The sequence below is a fragment of the Hyla sarda genome, chromosome 3, assembly GCF_029499605.1.
Source record: "Hyla sarda isolate aHylSar1 chromosome 3, aHylSar1.hap1, whole genome shotgun sequence".
NCBI classification, from domain to species: Eukaryota; Metazoa; Chordata; class Amphibia; order Anura; family Hylidae; genus Hyla; species Hyla sarda.
Window position 1 is genome coordinate 5,417,824 of NC_079191.1, and position 20,255 is coordinate 5,438,078.

The following is a 20,255-nucleotide window of genomic DNA, read 5'->3' on the forward strand; positions in this document are numbered from 1 at the left end:
TTTTATAATAAAAAAAGAGTGTCAGCAGAGAGCACTGTGGTCAGACTGTAAAGAACTACACAACTTCCTGTGGAGCATACAGCAGCTGATAAGTCCTGGGAAGATTAAGATTTTTATATAGAAGTCATTTACAAAGCTGTTTAACTTTCTGCCACAAGTTGATTTGGAAAAAAAAAATTTTCCAAGAATTTTTTTTTTTCCATCAAAGTACCCCTTTAAGGGAAAATACACACGATCCAAACTAATTGCAGTTTTTGCTAAAATATAATCCACAGATGGAAAACACAGTATTGTCCAAATGTGGCCAGAACCATCCAGTCCTAGAAGACCTGTTCATGGGATGAAGCTAAAGTTTTATACCTAGAAGATATACAGTATGTAAACTATATACTCTGTATGTCATGTTATCATCATCACTGAAGGTGAACATTACACAAATATCTCATCCTCTTCTCCTTTCCTCCAGTAAATGAGTTCTGGAGTTAAGTTCTGGTCTCCAGAGGATAATATAGCACTTTGGGAGGAATATACACCCTAAAAGTCCAGCACTTGAGGTCAATATGGCGAATATCTCCACAGCCACCATGTATTTCCCTTTGGTGCTCAGATAAGCTGGGATCATGGCAATCCAGACGCTGCAGAACACCAGCATGCTGAAGGTGATGTACTTGGCCTCATTGAAACTGTCCGGTAATGTCCGAGCTAAAAAAGCTGTAATAAAACTAACAGCCGCCAAGACCCCCATATAACCCAGGACAGAATAGAACCCAATAATGGAGCCTTCATTACACTGCACAATGATCTTTCCCTGATAGGACTGAGTATCCAGCTCTTGGAAGGGGGGCGCTAGAGCCAACCAACCCATGCAAATTATGACTTGGATGGATGAGCAGAACAACGCCAAAGAATTAGACCACTTGCTTCCAATCCAGCGTGTCCAGGAGCTGCCGGGTTTAGTGGCTTTAAAAGCTATGCAAACCGTCACCGTTTTAGCCAAAACACAAGAAACGGCTACTGAGAAGAGGATTCCAAATGAGACCTGACGTATCTGGCAAGTGAGGTCCACCGGATGTCCAAGGAACAAGAAGACACAGAGGAAGCTCAGCATGATGGAGACCAGAAGAAGGAAGCTCAGGTCTCTGTTATTGGCCTTCACGATGGCCGTGTCTTGGTACAGAATAAAAGTAATAAGAATCATGAATGTAAGGAAAGAAAATATAGTGGAAACCACAGAAATAACCGGAACGATTGTGTCATCTGTGTAGGAGAGAAACTCCTGCAGCTTTGGGACACAACGATCCTTCTTCTCATTGGGCCAGTCAAGGTCAGAACATTTCATGCAGGTTTCACTGTCTGGAAATTAGAAGAATAACAAAATACTAATGAATATTCAGTACCTGTAATGTCGTCTATATATCTTTCCTCTATAATGATTAGTGGAGCACCGATGTCTTATGTCTTCTTACCGGTCATGTTGGAGATTTCCCCCGGTGAGCACTGGACACAGTCATAGCAGCAGGAGTAGATGCTGGACAATGAGATTTTCTGGGTTCCTGGTGAACAATTATCTGAACACTGAGACTTGGGTACCTAAAGACAGTAAGAACAATGGGACATGGACAGGGTACGATACTATATTGGGTGTAATACAACTGTAAAGAAGCAAAAATGGAGCAGTCACCCGGTCTGTAGCTTCAAAGGTTCTTCTTTACTGAATGAATGTTGTAAACATGCAGGAGGGGCCTAGCAAAGTGCTCTGCGCGATACTGATCGTCGCCCATCCACTCCCCCCTCACCGCTCCTGTTCGCTCCCCTGCATGTTTACCGCATTCATTGAATAAAGAAGAATCTTTGAAGCTACAGACCGAGTGAGTGCTCCATTCTTGCTTCTTTAAAGTTGAATTCACGCCTGTTGTTTTCCATGTAAGCACCGGAATGGTCGTTATGGTGTTTATAGCCTACGGAGATGCACAGATTGTCCGAGCTATATTGAGTCAGCAGTGCCAAGGTGGATTCTTGTATATGGAAGATCAAGATCAAATGGTTTACAACAATTCATCCAGAAGGTCTAAATATGTAAGAATATATGAATGATACCAGGGATACATGATATGGCGGGGGTCATTATTTTATTATAACTAATTATCCTGAATCACAGTAAGTGATAAGTTTCTAATCCATTTATTTTGTTAAATTGCTATTTACTGATCAGCCATAACAATTAAACCAACATTGTGTACACCCTCGTGACACCAAGAAAGTTGTGTTCCATGAAAGCCTGATCTGCATGAGATCTGTGAAGGTGTCCTATGGTATCTGCTCTAAGACGTCGGCAGCAGATCCTGTAAGATGTGAGGTGCGGCCTCCACAGATGGGACTTGTTTCTCCAGCAGATCCCACAGATGAGTCTGGGGGCCAAGTTATCACCTTAATGGGGTACTCCGCCCCTAGACATCTTATCCCCTATCCAAAGGATAGGGGATAAGATGTATGATCATGGGGACCCAATCTCTTTGTTATGTTCCTTATTCCTGTACAATGTCTGCAGTGTAGCCGGGGGCATTATCCTGCTGATAGATACGGCTGCTAATAGGGGATCATGTACAATGATTAGGTAGGTGTCATGTGTCATGATAACATTTACAAGATGCCAGGACCTGTTCTGAGATATTTACAACTGAAAGGAAAAATGGAACGGTGTCCCGCCTCAGTCAGTGATTGGTGTGCAGTACTGTCAGTTTTCCAGCTGTAGCTCGGGGGAAAGCAAAGTAAGCGGCCATGGACAAAGTGCCCCAATACTGGAGCTACCAGGGAGCAGAGGAAGGGAAGGTAAAGTGTTTGTTATTTTATTAGGCGGGCTGGGGACAATAAAAAAATATTTAATTCCACTTGGTTACCCCTATGTGTTAAAGCGGTACTCCACTGCCTCAGTGTTTGGAACATCTTGTTCCAAACATTGGGTGCGGGTTGATAGGGTCGTTATGTCATGGCCACACCCCTCGTGATGTCACACCATGCCTCCTCAATGCAAGTCTATGGGGGGGGGGGGCGTGGTAAAATGATATGAACGCTGGGACAGTGGAATGCCCCTTTAACCTCTTTATTCTAGTTTTTATTTACACTTTATTGGTCCCCTTAGGGAACTTTTATGAGGAATCATTTGATTCTATTAAGCTGCATTGATCTTTGCGTTCTGCTCTCCTGGAGATGTGGATGCACCCGGTGAATCCAGAATCTCCCTTCTCATTCACATCACTAATAATAGTAAATATTTGTCATGTTGGGCAGGGATAGAGTGAAACCCTAAACTTGCCCACACCCTCTGTCCCTGCCTACTTGGTACCCGTCCTAAACAAGGGGTCCACAACCACGAAGACGGTCCCTTACTATGATACGTACAGGGACAGTAAAAGTCAAAACAATAAAATACAATACGGTAGGTGTCGGGAAATAGCTGGAGGCACACAAAACTAACAGAAATCAAACTAAAAACACACACTGAAATGTAGTCAAATAAGCCGAGTCAAAGCCAGGATGTTATGGAATACAATTATGGAGAGCAATAGAGGAAACAAGCCTAAAGATCAGAGAAGATTAAGATTAGACAATAATAATAGAGAGAGTGCTAGCTACAGTATAAGAACTATCACAGGTGAGGCATGAATGAAAGAGGCTTCCTTATATATCACTGTGATGCTAGCAGGAGTATCCTAATAGGCTCAGCAACCTGAACCACACCCAGCAGCACATAAGCGTAGTCCCAGCAACAAGGATAAACAACAGGGCTAGAGAACATTAACCCTATGGGTTCTGACAGAACCAGTCATCTCAGTATTCAAAACTGGTTTATTACTTTTTCTGTTGTAGTAATAAATCTTTTATATTCCCTTGAACACAAACGTCTCATACTGAACATTGTGTTCTCTTCGTTGTTGTACAGTTAGACAGTATCGCTATGGCCTCTTATTTATACCCCATTATTATTTATTCTTGACAAATCCTTCATAATTCTAGATCTCACAGTTCATCCTGTATACAGACATGATTATGTTCCTCCACCAACTGGACTCTTCCTCTGGTTATTTCATACCTACTACCACGTTCATACTGGAGATCAGTCCGGACCATCCCTGATAAGTATTATTGCAGACAATGTTCATGCAGTTCATTCCGCATGAGTGAGAACATAGTGATGCGTAAAGGAATCTATGATAGTGAGTACAGCAGAGATGATAAACCTGGACCATACCTCTGGAATTTCTGTGTATAAATTGTGTTTGTTTTTATACACTGTTTTTGCATCTTTTTTGCACATTATGTGGCTTCATCCTGAGAGACTACATATACTAGAGTACAATATGATAAATGCGTGCTAAACCATAGAAGACCGGTGGCAACCTATATATTTTGTAGTGCAAGTCGATGTTAGACTGGAATTTAACAATATTTTTATTTCATCATATGGAAGGTCCCTATTCAAATCAGTGTATATAAGGTAGGTGTCATGGTCACCCGTCACGTAGGGCAGGAAAGAGTGAACCCTAAGCTTATCCTAAAACCCTCTTTCCCTGCCTACTTGCACAACTGCCCAAAATGGCAGCTCACAACTTGGAGCCAGTCCTGCCACTATTGAAGGTAGGTAGGTAGTTAGATAGACAAGTAGGTAGCCAAGAAGTTAGGTAGCTAAGGAGATTTATAGCTAGGTAAGTAGGTAGACAGCTAAGAAAGTAGGTAGGTAGTTGGGTTGCCAGGTAGGTAGGCAGGTAGGTTACTAGGTACATAGGTAGCTAGATAGCCAAGTATTATTATTATTTCCTCCTCCTATCCTCCCACCCAGGGTACAAAAAATAAAATAAAAAACATACTCAACTCGTTCCACACAGCGATCTCCAGAAGAGCCAGGCTGCGTCTTGGGTCAGGGTAGAGTTCGTGGCCTGCTTTTTACTGTGTGCACAGTTCAAGGAAGCGATGGCTGTGAGTGGTATGTTATGGATGTCAACTGGGACAATTGACCCAGTGAGGCCTATACTGCGGGAGCAACCACAGACCCCTGGAATGATTTTCTCCCTGGTTCCTGCACTCATGTAAATGTGGCGGCCACTGGGTGTTAGTAGGACGTATCTTGATTAAGTCGTGACGCCAGGGCACCGTTTATCTGAACCACGGTCCGAAGGGGGTAAGCAGTGTTCCCGGGCCAGACAGGATGAGTCAATAAACACACCAACGGCAGGTTACGGTTAACTGCTTTTACTGAGCTTGTGAAGTTGGTAGAACACAAACAGCTGGACTCAGTGTGAGAGGGCTGCATACCCCTTGCGAGCCTTGTTGCAGTTATGAGACTTGTGGTACTTTTCACTAGACGGAATTGTAGAATTTGAGGTTCTGGTAGCTAGGGTCCTTCCAAGGCACTGTAACTGGTTCTGAGGGTTCATATAGTTCTCCTGTGAGTGACTCTTGTATGATGACTGGGAGTTAAGAGAAGTATGCCTCAACTCAGCAGCACACTCTGGGGGAACTGTGTACTGACTAACTCCTCCCTTGTATCTCACTTATACAGAGGGAGACTTTTGGGGTCTCATCGGCTCATACGGTCACATGGGGCTTGCTGCTCACAATTTTAAAGGCACAATAATGCATTAAAGTACATACACAGAACAATAACAAAATCAATGCAAGGAAAATATATTACTCTTATTTTACACCATTTACATAAGTAAAGGGGTACTCCGCTGCTCAGCGTTTGGAACAAACTGTTCCGAACGCTGGAGCCGGCACTGGGAGCTTGTGACGTCATAGCCCGTCCCTTCATGACATCACGCCCACACCTCAATGCAAGGCTATGGGAGGGGGCGAGATGGCCGTCACGCCCCCTCCCATAGACTTGCATTGGGGGGCGGGGCATGACGCCATGAGGGAGCAAGGCTATAACGTCACGAGCTCCCGGCTCCAGCGTTCGGAATAGTTTGTTCCAAACACTGAGCAGCGGAGTACCCCTTTAATATTATCAGCGAATGTCAGCGAGCCCAACACTCTGTGCTGCCAGGCTGCCCGAGTCAGTCCTCAACCATGGACAGCCACTTGTGCCGGGACACCATATAAATATGATGCCTAAGTGTATTTTACACCTCACCTGCTGGTTGCTGGTCTTCCATGACACACCCTTCACACTCATATACAATGTTTGATGCTCCGTTTTGGTTCGGCCGATACGTTTATATAAAACATTCAAATTACTGAAACCAACGAAGTTCATGACTGAATATTGATCAATGAAATCTCCATTTCGGTAAAAATAAGGATTCCCCTCCATGTCGCTTAGATTTGCCAGATAGTGATGGAGCTGGAAGACACAATGTCCAGTATATTGTATGATATCTATGAGCCCCTCACACACATCCACAAACCATCGGGGGGAAGCTGATACCTGGCACCTTGTGCAGAATATATATCCAAATTCCCTAAGGGTTTCCCAGGGTTTTCAATAATATCCAATTCCCTTCCGAGCCGAAGCCCAGATGGGACTAATTCCCAATACTCGGGATCCCCTTTAAAATATAACTTTTATTTTATATAATTAAAATTCCTTATATACCTTTGGTGCTCATATATACAATGATATTTTGATTAAAACTCCATAGGGAACCAGAACCAAGGCTAGGTGGTTATTATATCCACTCTTGACTGCAGGGATTATTGCAATTCTGATTGGCGCTTTTACGTGGTCGATCACGTTTTTGCCTGCGGTCGGGAAACCGCATACAGCCGAAAACGAAGCCAACCGGAGGCTGCGGTTCACTCCGGTCTGCTCATAGACTTGCATTAAATACGGTTCCCGAATACGGCTGAGTGCGGGCGCCGCGATTAAGCCCCGCCCCCCTCCTCCAAACCGTATACGGGAGCCGTATTTAAGAAAACGTGGTGTGAACCCAGCCTTAGATTGCAATATGTTCTCCCTATTGTGGTCTGTCCCTATGCTGTTAAAATTCAACACATATGCACCCCCCCGACGTTTCGCAGGATACAACCAGCTTTGTCAATAGTCGGGGTAACCCTTGTGCAGAAGACGCCATGTCTATTCTGCCCACAATAAGGACATTTCATTATGATGCTCTTCTGTGCCCCATCATGTCAGCCCATGTACTGTATACTGGATGTTCATACTTTTATATAGGGAATGTTCTGTACTAGAGATGAGCGAACCTCCCAAATTCCATTCAGATTAGGCCCTACACTCACCGGGGATCGTTCCGTTCTTCCTTTTGGCCATACAGTAAGCGGCAATGCATGGAGCCTCATGACTTACTGTATGGAAGGCGATATCCCTGCTCCAATGCTACATCGTTTTCCCTCTACTACGGATTAGCATGGCGCACATTGTAGGCCTTACTGAGTGAAGGAGTGTGAGTGGTGATACACATGTCTCTTTGCGGTGAACACAATAACAAATATGTTCTTACCAGCCCCGATCCCTCATACTACTGTTCCAGTAGAGCACAGTTCCGCTAGAAGCGATCACTGGCTGCAGTGGTTCCCCACCTCAGCAGAGTGTGCACTTCCCTGTGTCAAGACCAAGACCAGAAAGTGCTGGACAGCAGTAATGGGGTCTGTCTGAATGGTGGAGGGGCAGGTGTGTCCATACTGTGAGGACATGGACATAGCTTTAATAACGTTGTGTAGGCTCCATAGCTATTGAATAATTGGAAGAGATTTATTGAAACTTGTGTATAGGAAGAGTGGTGCAGTTGCCCATAGCAACCAATAATCTTGCTTCTTTCATTTTTAAATAGGACACTGAAGAATGAAAGAAGCAATCTGATTGGGTGCTATGGGCAACTGCACCACTCTTCCTCTACACAGGTTTTAATATATCTCCACCATTGTGTCTCTCCGGAGCAGCGGACTACAGTGGTCCCTCAACATACGATGGTAATTCGTTCCAAACGACCCATCGTTTGTCGAATCCATCGTATGTTGAGGGATCCGTGCAATGTAAAGTATAGGAAGCTGTACTCACCTGTCCCCGTCGCTCCGCACCAGGTCCTCACCGCTCCCGATGCTGTCCCAGGGGCTCCCGATGCTGTCCCGCTGCTCCGGTGTCTTCTTTGCGATCCTCCGGCTTCTTCCGCATCTTCTGCAGGGTCCGGGACTCGCATGCTGGTGATGTTATTACGCTGCTGCGCCTGTGCGGCGTGCGTAGTGACGTAATAACGACGCCGGAAAGCGAGGCCCGGACCCTGGAGAAGATGCGCAAGACACCGGAGGATCGCGAAGTGGACCCGGAGCAGCGGGAATAGGTAAGTGAACCTGGCAGGGATTCTTAAACTGCTATCCGACAGCAGCTTAAGCATTTTGCGCTGTCGGATAGCAGTTAATGCGATGGCCCCGACATATAAAAGCATCGTATGTCGATGCTGACATTGACATGCGATGGCCTCCGAGAGGCCATCGTATGTCGATTTTATCATATGTCGGGGCCATCGTAGATCAGGGGGGTTACTGTATATGGAAAGGGGAGATTCTTAGAAGCAGCCGTATATGTGGAGGGGCCTTGGGAATCCATCTCTGTCTCAGAGAGGGGGCCCCTGACCATCAGCAGTATAAGTGAGTCTCTATGTGACACCAAACGGTCAGACCGGATAGTAGGCTGGGTACAAACCAAGGTCTGGAGAGGCAAAGTTTGTTCTTAGTCAAGGAGAGGAAAACAGGACAGGAAGGCCACACAGATTGGTAGGTCCGACACCGTCCAAGGTTAGAAATAGAAGATACTATGTATTACAAGACAGCAGGCTGGGAAGAAATTAAAGGGGTACTCCACTGGCCAGCGTTCGGAAGTAAAGGTTCCGAACGCTGTTTTCGTGCTGCGGAGGTTGGCCACGCCCATTGTGACATCATGGCCACGCCCCTCAATGTAAGTCTATGGGAGGGGGCGTGACTGCCGCCACGCCCCCTTGCATTGAGGGGGCGTGACCATGAAGTCACAAGGGCCGTGGTCGACCTCCGCAGCGTGAAAACAGCGTCCAGAACATTCACTTCCGAACGCTGGCTGGCTGGTGGAGTACCCCTTTAAGAAATCAACCAGGACCATACACTATAATGCAATCGCATGACCGACTTTGTGGTCAAAGGCATAACTTGTTCCATAGACTTCTAACTCTTGTAAAGATGGGATAGTACACGAATGGGAAGACAATCTGTCCTAATGAGGGAATTCATTTCAGTTTTCCCATAACAATGAAAGCAAACAGTACCGGCATCTACTCATAGCAGTGATAGTCAACATGTAGTCATAACAGTCCCATCCATTGTATCCCCTCAACCATCCCTTCCATAATGCCAGCAAATCAGTAGTTCAACTTAATTACCCAATGTCTTTGTCTGTAGAGAAGAGCGATCCTATCAGTAGCCCGTCTGTCCATAGACATGTACAGATCATGTAGAGCCTGAGCCAATAAATATACGGCTTTATACACTCGGTCAGAGAGTCCTTTTAATTGAAAATTATAAAAATCTGTGACCCGTTCTGTTCCAGTGCAGTTGTGAAGAGATTTATTGTATGCAAGTTGATGGAAATTATTCATGTGCGGATCTCTTGATAAACAGTTTAGTTTTATCAACCATATGTGAACCAATAACTTATCTTCTGGATGATTTATGGCCTGGAAACTTTTGTAAAAACTTCTCATATCCGGAACAGGCAACGGAGAAGGTTCCAGACTCAAACTACCAACAAATGTCTCAGTGTGTTCCTCCAGAAGACTCGGGGTTAATGCAAATACAGGACCAAAAACCAGAGTCTTATCATGGAGAACGTCTTGTAATGCTTTTAACCGATCTCTAAGAAATGCGGAATATGTCCCACAGAGTATTATAACCTGGGCTGAGGACTTCCTGATCATCTCCATGTTTCTTCTCTCAATGTCATCTAGAACATATAATCTGGCATATTTCACTTTGATGGTGTAGGCCACACAGATTCCATTCATGGTCAGATATTGGGTCACGATCTGAACCTCCTCATCACCACTCTGATCATCGGAAGATATAATCCCAACCCACGTCCATCCAAAGGACTTAATCATCTTTGATAACACCAAAAAGCTAATTTTGGCACTTTGAATTATTCGGTAAAAGGTTCGGTAGAGATTTCTGTCATTGAGGACGTAACTTGTGGCCCCATAGCTGATCTGAAAAATATATGTTGTGAGGAATAAGATAATACAAAAGCTGGAGAGATTTCCCCCTAACAACCAATAACAGCTCAGGATTTATTTTACCACAAGTCTGTTAGGATAAGAAGAATAAACTCCCTTTTTATTCTATGGATCTGCCTGCCTAAGATTCAGTACTCTACTAGGAGGGGAAGCGCCCGGAACCCAGTCCTCCTTTTATGTGTCCCAGGCCTTTGGTTCACATTATTCCAGACTTTGTTAGGATAAGAAAGCAGAGATGTGGTTGTCTTGGACAGATTGATAAATCTAAGCCAATTTATGATTGTCCATTACTGTCCAATGTGAAGTCTAGCCCTCCATATCATAGTTTTATAGTTACTACAGTTGAAAAAAAAATGGTCCATCTAGTCCAATCAAGGAGGTGAAGGGTGAGGAGTATGGGAGGATGAAGAGGAGGGGTATGGGGAATGATGGGAAGAAAGGTGGGTGGATGTAAGGGGAGGGGTATGGGGAATTATGGGAAGAGAGGTGTGTGGATGAAGGGGAGGGGTATGGGAGGATGAAGGGGAGGGGTATGGGAGGAGAAGGGGAGGGGTATGGGAGGATGAAGGGGAAAGGTATACCTCATCGTGTGAAAAAATGTACATGCCAGCAATGTGGTGAAGAAGGTCCACTTCCTTCTCCTCTTCCTTCTCCCCCTCCTTCTCCTCCTCCTTCTCCTTCTCCTCCTCCTTCTCCTCCTCAACCACCTTCTCCTCCTCCTTCTCCTCATCCTCTTTCTCCTCCTTCTCCTCCTCCTTCTCCTCCTCCTTCTCCTCCTCCTCACCACCTTCTTCTCCTCCTCCTCCTCTTACTTCTCCTTCTCCTCATTGTCATGTTATCAGCCAGACAACATCCATAAGTGGTACGTGGTCATTTTTGTCATCATCAGTATTAGTACCGATACTGCTCACAGGAAAGACCATGGCACTGAAATGTTTATGAAGAGTCCACAAATAGTATTTCTTTAGCAGCAAGTAGTGTGACAACAACATGGAGGTTATGAGGATAGTAAGACATAGAGGAAAATACCACATAGATTAAATTCATACAGCGATGTATGGTCAGGGTAGGTCTGTGGGGTGGTGGGAAGAATGTATTGTGGCTGGCCGCCATTTGCGTTTGTGTTGTATATGAACTTCATCACCTCAGGGTTGGTAATTTCTACTATTAAAGACATTTGTGGATTCTTCCTTTATATTTGAGTAGTATGGTTTTTCCTTAAAGAGTACCTGTCACTAAATAAAAAGTTTTCTAAACTAACTCAAGCTATGTTCCCTTACTACTGGGCGTTTCCCAGCAGGCATGACATAATTGAAGCCTGCTGGGAGAGCACTTCTGCCCTCACATTGTTGCAGCACTGTGATGAATACAAGACCTCAGGCTCTGTACAGCGTTCAATGAGGCTCTGTGCAGCGTTCAGTGAGGCTCTGTGCAGCTTTCAGTCTGTGCAGCTTTCAGTGAGGCTCTGTGCAGCTTTCATGGAGGCTCTGTGCAGCTTTCATGGAGGCTCTGTGCAGCTTTCAGGGAGGCTCTGTGCAGCTTTCAGTGAGGCTCTTTGCACCCTTCAGTGAGGCTCTGTGCAGCTTTCAGCGAGGCTCTGTTCAGCTTTCAGGGAGGCTCTGTGCAGCTTTCAGTGAGGCTCTGTGCAGCTTTCAGTGAGTCTCTGTGCAGCTTTCAGTGTGGCTCTGTGCAGCTTTCAGGGAGGCTCTGTGCAGCTTACAGGGAGGCTCTGTGCAGCTTTCAGTGAGGCTCAGTGCAGCTTTTAGTCTGTGCAGCTTTCAGTGAGGCTCAGTGCAGCTTTTAGTCTGTGCAGCTTTCAGGGAGGCTCTGTGCAGCTGTCAATCAAGCTCCGTGCAGAGAAACACTTCCTGAGTATGGTCTCCTGCCAGACTGGGAAGAGACCAAACTCACTGTATTAATTGTGGCAGGGAACAGAACAGAGCCACCTTGTGGCCATTTTTTCTATTACATTTTAAACATGTTTACGTTGATAACTTTAGAAGCTATTGAATGGGACCATGTCTGATAATTACCCAAGGAACAATATATTAAAAGTTTTATTTGGTGACAGGTACTCTTTACCCTACCTAACCTACTGCTCCTCCCCCTCCTCTAATCCATAGTCAGTCATCTATAGCAGAACATGTAGATCATCCTCTTGTGATACAACTGGCCACGTTTCTGGGGGTGGACTCACTGTCCCAGCCCTTCCATTGCTTTAGACATCTGATGGCCCATCCTCAGCCTCCATGGAGGACACCCAGCTGCATTATTTCTTAAAGAAAGCTATCCATCATCTGTGATGACTGCCATTGTGATCTGTGAATGTCTGACTGTTGCTAGCTTAAACTAGATGAGTATGGTGCATGACCTCCCGACCCTTCCCCACTTTACACGCATGCGTTGTTTTACTTTTAAACACTTGCTTTAATCTTTTATGTGAATCTGACCTGATCCTGGTGGGATTGTTTCTACAATTGATGTAAAGGACACCGATTGGATGCGTTATCACCAATCTTAATCTTCTGTTTATTAAACTTAAGAGTTTGGACAGTGCGAATCTGATTGTCAAATGAGGTTGAGCACATGAAGACGCCCCCTACCTGTGTGTATTGGTATATGGCCAGTATCTGAGCCATGGCCATTGTAGTTGCTGAACCCTCATCTCCAATAAAACCGGCTACCTTCCTCTGTCCTGTGCAGGAATAATTGGGGACGGTTCTTCTGGGTCCTGATAAAATCTGTAGGACACTTTTCACAGCTTTCTTATTATCGGAACAGGAGTCGTATACCTGATATCCCAGAGAGACATTGGGTAAAATTGTCTGATCTTGGTTAATCTCCTCAATGGCAAAACGGAAAGTCAGCAGATACTTGTAATACAGAGGAACCGGTCTGTGAGGAGGAGATACAATGATGAGAGTTATGACTGGTGACAGTGCAGGTGACAATGTGGGCAGTAATCATTATCCCCTACCGCCAGCAGTCACCCATAGTCAGTACATTCTGTGACTTTTCAGGAGAATCAATACCTTTCATTATGTACCCTAGCCATGGACATTTAATACTGTATTTCCTAAAATACAAGACTATTGGGATGAAAGTGGCCACTTATATCAGTTATATCAAGTATCTACCTTGACCCTGATCATGAAAGGTTCCATAAATGCAGGTCTTTATATGAAAGTATGTCAGAAAATTTGCATATGTGTAAATTCTTTCTAAAAATGCATAAAGAGTAAAGGGCACCTTTAAAATGTAGCTTCCAGACTCAATGTGGCCCACCAGGTTAAATTGTGGCAAAATTCCAATAGGTTGCTGTGGTGCCCTAGCCATTTGGGCTGCATAGAGCCTATAAAACATGGAACCCATACAACTGCATCTGGGGATGTCCCTAAAAGTACTAGACCTCTAGTTACTGCACCACCGAGGAAAAAGCAATAGGAAGAAGCATAGGAGTCTGTGAGGAATTGGGGACATGGAGATCAGACTGTGGGAGAGGGGAGCTGAGAGAAGCAGTCTGTGGGAGAGGTGGCCCATAAACAGCAGTCTCTGTTTTGGGGCTCTGAGAAGAAGTAATATGAGAGAGAGGGAACTATGAGCTGCAGTTCGTGTGAAAGTAGGGATCGTGATCAGTGGTCCATGTAAAATGAGGACCATGAGCAGCAGATGAGCCCATTTTTTGTAGTTACACTCCTGCTTTGATCTATGTCCTCAGTTTATGTAATTGGGTAGCATTGTGTGTACAATAATGGGCACACAGCAGGCACAGTATTGGTGGTAGCAGGACGATGGCAGTCTTAAAGGATGGGGACTAGTGTTGCTATAGACAGTGGGAACAGAGGGGCCAAATATGTTATGGCAGAAAACTCTGCAGTCAGGAGACATTGTGTTCCTTTTGGGCCTCATGCAGAGGGAAAGGAAAAAGAATGAGATGTCTCTGTAGTCACTGGGTGTTATAGTTATGTGTTCTGTGATTGCATCTGATCAGAAGTAAGATTAGTCTACCATGACCATAACACAGATGTAGACAGACAACGCTGATCAGAAGTAAGATTAGTCTACCATCACCATAACACAGCCCACAGGCTCGACATCACGGCTTGTTGGTCCTCAGAGCCATCACATCAGGTGAATAGAGAGACCACCATGAAGAACAAACGAACGATGATCCAGCACTTGCAAAAACGAACAGCTTTATTGAAGATCACAGGATACAGATAAGACCAACCTTATCATCAGACACGTTTCAAGCGATGATATGGTTGGTTTTATCTGTATCCTGTGATCTTCAATAAAGCTGTTTTGCAAGTGCTGGATCATCGTTTGTTTGTTCTTCATTGGAGTGTCCTGCCGGGCACAGATCCGAGCACTGCTACGAGGTGGTGAGCTGGAGGAATTTGTTCTTTGTTTGTGAGAGACCACCATGACCTGATCTCTACCCTGGGCAGGGCCCCTGTGTATATGAAGATGCTGTATGACACCTCCAGCATATGAGACTCTTTGCCGGTCTACTCTAATCCTACAGTGGGGCGTTTAGGGTTTAGGTTGCAATAGGATTTTTAGCCATGTGACAAGAACAGGTGAAGCACATGACAACCACATGCTGCATTTGTAGTTACCAAATAATAATGTGTGTCAGAATCCGGACTAGTATGCGGGGAGGACACGGGTAGTGGATACTCTGTGCCAGAGAGGTGATGGCGTGGGCTGTACGAGGAGAACGGAATCTAAGGGATTACTGGTTTTCGCCAGTGCCCGCCGCAAAGCGGGATGGACTTGCTGCGGCAGGTAACCCCCAGGTCGTTCCACCTGGTAGCGACTCAACCCCTCTGGCGGCTGAGACTGGCGCGGGACACAAGGACAAGGCAAAGGCAAGGTCAGATGTAGCAGAAGGTCAGGGCAGGTAGCAACGGTTCGTAGTCAGGGGAAACAGCAAGGGTCTGGATAAACAGGCAATGGGCTCACAAAAACGCTTTCACTGGCACAAGGCAACATGATCCGGCGAGGACAGGAAGGGGAAGTGGGTTTATATGTGTTTGGGAGTGATTGGGAACAGATTGGGCCAGGCACCAATTAATGGTGCACTGGCCCTTTAAATCTGAGAGACCCGGCGCACGCACGCCCTAGAGAGCGGGATCGAGCGCCCCGGGACTGAACAGAAGGAGGACGGGGCAGGTAAACAGAACAGGATGCGACCTGCGGGAAGGCACGTCGCGCCACGTGGATCGCATACCCGCTGGGGGAAACAGAGCAGCACTACCGGTCAGCGAGTCTGACCGGGGTGCTGCAGACAGGCGCCGAAAGCCGCAAGCGCTCCGGGGGAGGAGAGGGACCCGGAGCGCTCGGTGTGACAGTACCCCCCCCCTTGGGTCTCCCCCTCTTTTTGGAACCAAGGAATTTGTGGATGAGCTCCTTGTCCAAAATATTGGCCTCGGGCTCCCAGGACCTCTCTTCAGGACCATAATTCTCCCAGTCAATTAGAAAAAATCTTTTACCTAGGAGGATCTCCTTCACAGAGAATACATCGGAGGAGCCAGAGACAGGAGCAGGAACAGTGACCTTGGGAGAAAAACGGTTAAAAACAACAGGCTTGAGCAAAGAAACATGGAAAGAATTAGGGATACGGAGAGAGGGGGGAAGATGAAGTTGAATTGTTTTTTTACTTTGAATGGGCCTAAAAATCGAGGGCCCAACTTATAACTGGGTACCCGGAATCGTATGTACTTAGCAGAAAGCCATACCTTGTCACCGGGGGAAAAAACAGGAGGAACCCTTCTCTTCTTGTCGCCGTGTCTCTTCATACGGGAAGACGCCATTAGAAGAGACATACGAGATTCACGCCAGATAGAGGAAAAATTTTGACTCAGCTCATCCACGGCAGGAACTCCAGAAGAAGTGGGTATAGGGAGGGGGGGAAGAGGATGACGGCCGAACACCACAAAAAATGGAGACTTAGAAGAGGATTCAGAGTTTTTAAAATTGTAGGAAAATTCGTCCCAAGGCAGAAGGTCGACCCAGTCATCTTGACGGGATTAAACAAAATGTTGCAGGTAGACACCAAGTATCTGGTTCACTCTTTCCACTTGACCATTGGATTGTGGGTGGTAAGCAGAAGAGAAATTTAATTTGATTTTTAATTGACTGCAGAGTGCCCTCCAGAATTTTGAAACAAATTGAACGCCTCTGTCAGAGACGATGTGCGTGGGAAGCCCGTGTAGACGAAAAATTTGAAGAAATTTTTTTTTGCCAATTTTGGCGCGGAAGGAAGACCCGGCAGAGAGACAAAATGAGCCATTTTAGAAAAACGATCAACGACTACCCAAATGATTGTGTTGCCGTGAGAAGATGGAAGGTCAGTGATGAAATCCATAGCAATATGGGACCATGGCTGTTCGGGCACTTGCAGAGGAAAAAGAAGACCTGCAGGCTTCTGGCGAGGAGTCTTATCACGGGCACAAACTGTACAAGCCCGAATGAAATCAGTCACATCCTTCTCCAGGGAAGACCATCAATATAGTCGGGAAATTAACTGAATGGATTTTTTGATTCTGGCGTGGCCGGCAAAAAGAGAGAAGTGACCCCATTTGAGGATCTTGAGGCGAAGACATGGAGGGACAAAAGTCTTCCCAGGAGGAATTTGCACCAGAGAGGCTGGGGCAGAGGAGATCAGGCACTCAGGTGGTATAATGTGCTGTAGAGGAGCTTCAGACTCGGAGGCATCGGTGGAACGTGATAGAGCATCAGCGCTGACATTCTTGTCAGCAGGACGGAAGTGTATTTCAAAATTGAAGTGGGCAAAAAACAACGACCATCTAGCCTGGCGAGGATTTAACCGCTGGGCGGACTGGAGGTAAGATAAATGTTTATGATCCGTGTAGATGGTGATGGGGCGAATGGATCCTTCCAAGAGACGTCTCCAGCCTGTGCGCGGCTCTCAGTTACCAGCAGGGCCTGCTAGTAGCAACTGGCCAGTGACGTCGGCTCACGTGTCCCTCCTCTTCCTGCCCAGTTCCTGCAATAGAGGAGCGGAGCAACAGGCTACACTGCACACAGTATAAATGACGACATCTCCATCTGCATAACCATTGGACCTGACGAAGAAGGGATCACGCCCTTCGAAACGCGTTGTCCCACCCCCCATGTTACGGCCTTTTTTCACTATCCCCATTTTATTCTTTTATGTTAAATAAAATCCTTTTGCCTATATATCATTTCCCATTTTGGACTAGAGGTACAGTTGGGCAATACAAAAAATTCTATATTTTCATGATGGAGAACTCCAACGCTTATGAGCAGAGGTTCTGTGCGGTAACGCACGGTGCAGACCAGTTTTTCTCCATTCACTGATGAAATGAAGAGAGGTTTGACGAGACGGGTAACAGGAATATTGAATCTGTTGATGAGAGAGGCTTCAATGAAATTTCCTGCTGAACCTGAATCCAGAAAGGCCACAGCGGAGAAGGAAGTATTAGTGGGTACAGCAATCCGCACAGGTATAGTCAGTCATGGAGAGGAAGAATTCACACCTAGCAACGCCTCTCCCACGTTAACTAGGTGCGTGGGTTTCCCTGACGCGGAGGACAAATAGGACAGTCCTTCAGGAAATGTTCAGTACTAGCACAGTACAGGCACAAGTTTTCGTTCCTGCGGCGAGTCCTCTCTTGTTGGGTCAGGCGAGACCGATCCACTTGCATAGCCTCCTCTGCGGAAGGCACAGCAACAGTTTGCAAAGGACACTGGAAGAGAGGTGCCAAGAGAGGAAACCGCCTGGTGCGAACAAGATCCTTTTCCTGGCGAAGCTCCTGGCATTTTTCAGTGAAACGCATGTCAATGCGGGTGGCCAAATGGATGAGTTCAGACAGGGTAGCAGGAATCTCGGAGAAGAAGGACTGAATAGTAGCAGTGGCAGGATCGTTGCGGTCCCAAAGCGGTGTGGCCCAGGACAAGGCCTTTCCAGACAGCAGGCTGACCACGAACGCCACCTTAGACCGTTCTGTGGGAAACTGGTCCAACATCATCTCCAGGTGTAGGGAACACTGGGACAGGAACCCACGGCACAGCTTAGAATCCCCATGAAACTTATCAGGTAGGGACAGGCGGAGTCTAGAAGCGGCCACTCGCTGCAGAGGAGAAGCTGTAGCTGCTGTAGCATGGCAGTCAACTGAGTCCGCTGTTGTCCTTGTTGGACGATCTGCTGAGATTGCTGGGCGACCACGGTGGTTAGGTCAGCGATACTGTGCAGCGGCACCTCAGTGGCATCCATGGCCGGATCTACTGTCAGGATCTGGACTGGTATGCGGGGAGGACACGGGTAGTGGATCCTCTGTGCCAGAGAGGCGATGGCGCGGGCCGTACCAAGGGAACGGAATCTAAGGGATTACTGGTTTTTCACCAGAGCCCACCGCAAAGCGGGATGGACTTGCTGTGGCAAGTAACCCCCAGGTCGTTCCATCCGGTAGCGACTCAACCCCTCTGGTGGCTGAGACTGGCGCGGGACAAAAGGACAAGGCAAGGTCAGACATAGCAGAAGGTCAGGGCAGGTAGCAACGGTTCGTAGTCAGGGGCAACAGCAAGGGTAGGGATACACAGGCAATGGGCTCACAAAAACGCTTTCACTGGCACAAGGCAACATGATCCGGCGAGGACAGGAAGGGGAAGTGGGTTTATTTGTGTTTGGGAGTGATTGGGAACAGATTGGGCCAGGCACCAATTAATGGTGCACTGGCCCTTTAAATCTGAGAGACCCGGAGCGCGCGCCCTAGAGAGCGGGATCGCGCGCACCAGGACTGAGCAGAAGGAGGACGGGGCAGGTAAACAGAACGGGATGCGACCCGCGGGCAGGCACATCCCGCCGCGCATATCGCATCCCCGCCGGGAGAAACAGAGCAGTGCTCCCGGTCAGTGAGTCTGATCGGGGCGCTGCAGACAGGCGCCGAACGCGTGACAATGTGTATAGGCCATACTTGTATGGTTCCCAGCTGCACTGACCACAACTTACAGTCATAGCCGTATATGTTGGCACCCCTGAAATTTTTCAAGAACATGAAGTATTCCTCACAGGAAAGGATTGCAGTAACACAGGTTTTGCTATACACATGTTTATTCCGTTTGTGTGTGTATATATATATATAGATCTCCTCTCCTCTGTATATATATATATATATATATATATAGATCTCCTCTCCTCTGTATATATATATATATATATATATAGATCTCCTCTCCTCTGTATATATATATATATATATATATATAGATCTCCTCTGTATATATATATATATATCTCCTCTCCTCTGTATATATATATATATATATATATATATAGATCTCCTCTGTATATATATATATATATATATTGCAGTAACACAGGTTTTGCTATGCACAGGTTTATTCCCTTTGTGTGTATTGGAACTAAACCAAAAAATGAGGAAAAAAAGCAAATTGGACATAATGTCACCAAACTCCAAAAATGGTCTGGACAAAATTAATGGCACCCTTAACTTAATATTTGGTTGCACACACTTAGGAAAAAATAAGTGAAATCAGTGTCTTCCTATAACCATCAATAAGCTCCTTACACCTCTCAGCCGGAATGTTGGACCACTCTTCCTATAAGCATCAATAAGCTTCTTACACCTCTCAGCCGGAATGTTGGACCACTCTTCCTATAACCATCAATAAGCTTTTGGGTTACTCAAGTTCATATTGTCAAAATGTAGTCTTGCTTTTTTATGTCTCTGTGTCAGCAGGGGGGTCCTCCTGGGTCTCCTCCATAGTGGGGTCCTCCTGGGTCTCCTCCATAGTGGGGTCCTCCTGGGTCTCCTCCATAGCGTTTAATTTCCTTTAAATGTCGACGGATAGTTCGTGCTGACATTGATGGTCCCTGAGCCTGCAGGACAGCTTGAATATCTTTGGAACTTGTTTGGAGCTGCTTATTCACCATTCCAACCTGCATTTAAACCTTTCATCAGTTTTTCACTTCCGTCCACGCCCAGGGAGATTAGCTACAGTGCCCTTCTTGATAATGCGCGCTGTGGACAA

General features: G+C 46.1%; 1 protein-coding gene across 1 annotated transcript; it reads right to left on the bottom strand.

Annotated features, from left to right (window-relative positions):
• Positions 1-442: 442 nt before the first annotated feature.
• Positions 443-14,639, bottom strand: LOC130360473 (vomeronasal type-2 receptor 26-like). The gene is made up of 7 exons (XM_056562963.1): positions 14,443-14,639; positions 12,815-13,106; positions 9,363-10,184; positions 6,131-6,340; positions 1,797-1,958; positions 1,467-1,590; positions 443-1,353 (listed from the first exon to the last, which is right to left on the bottom strand). The coding sequence occupies exons 1-7, from the start codon at positions 14,637-14,639 to the stop codon at positions 443-445; spliced, it is 2,718 nt and encodes a 905-aa protein (XP_056418938.1).
• Between the last annotated feature and the right edge of the window lie 5,616 nt (positions 14,640-20,255).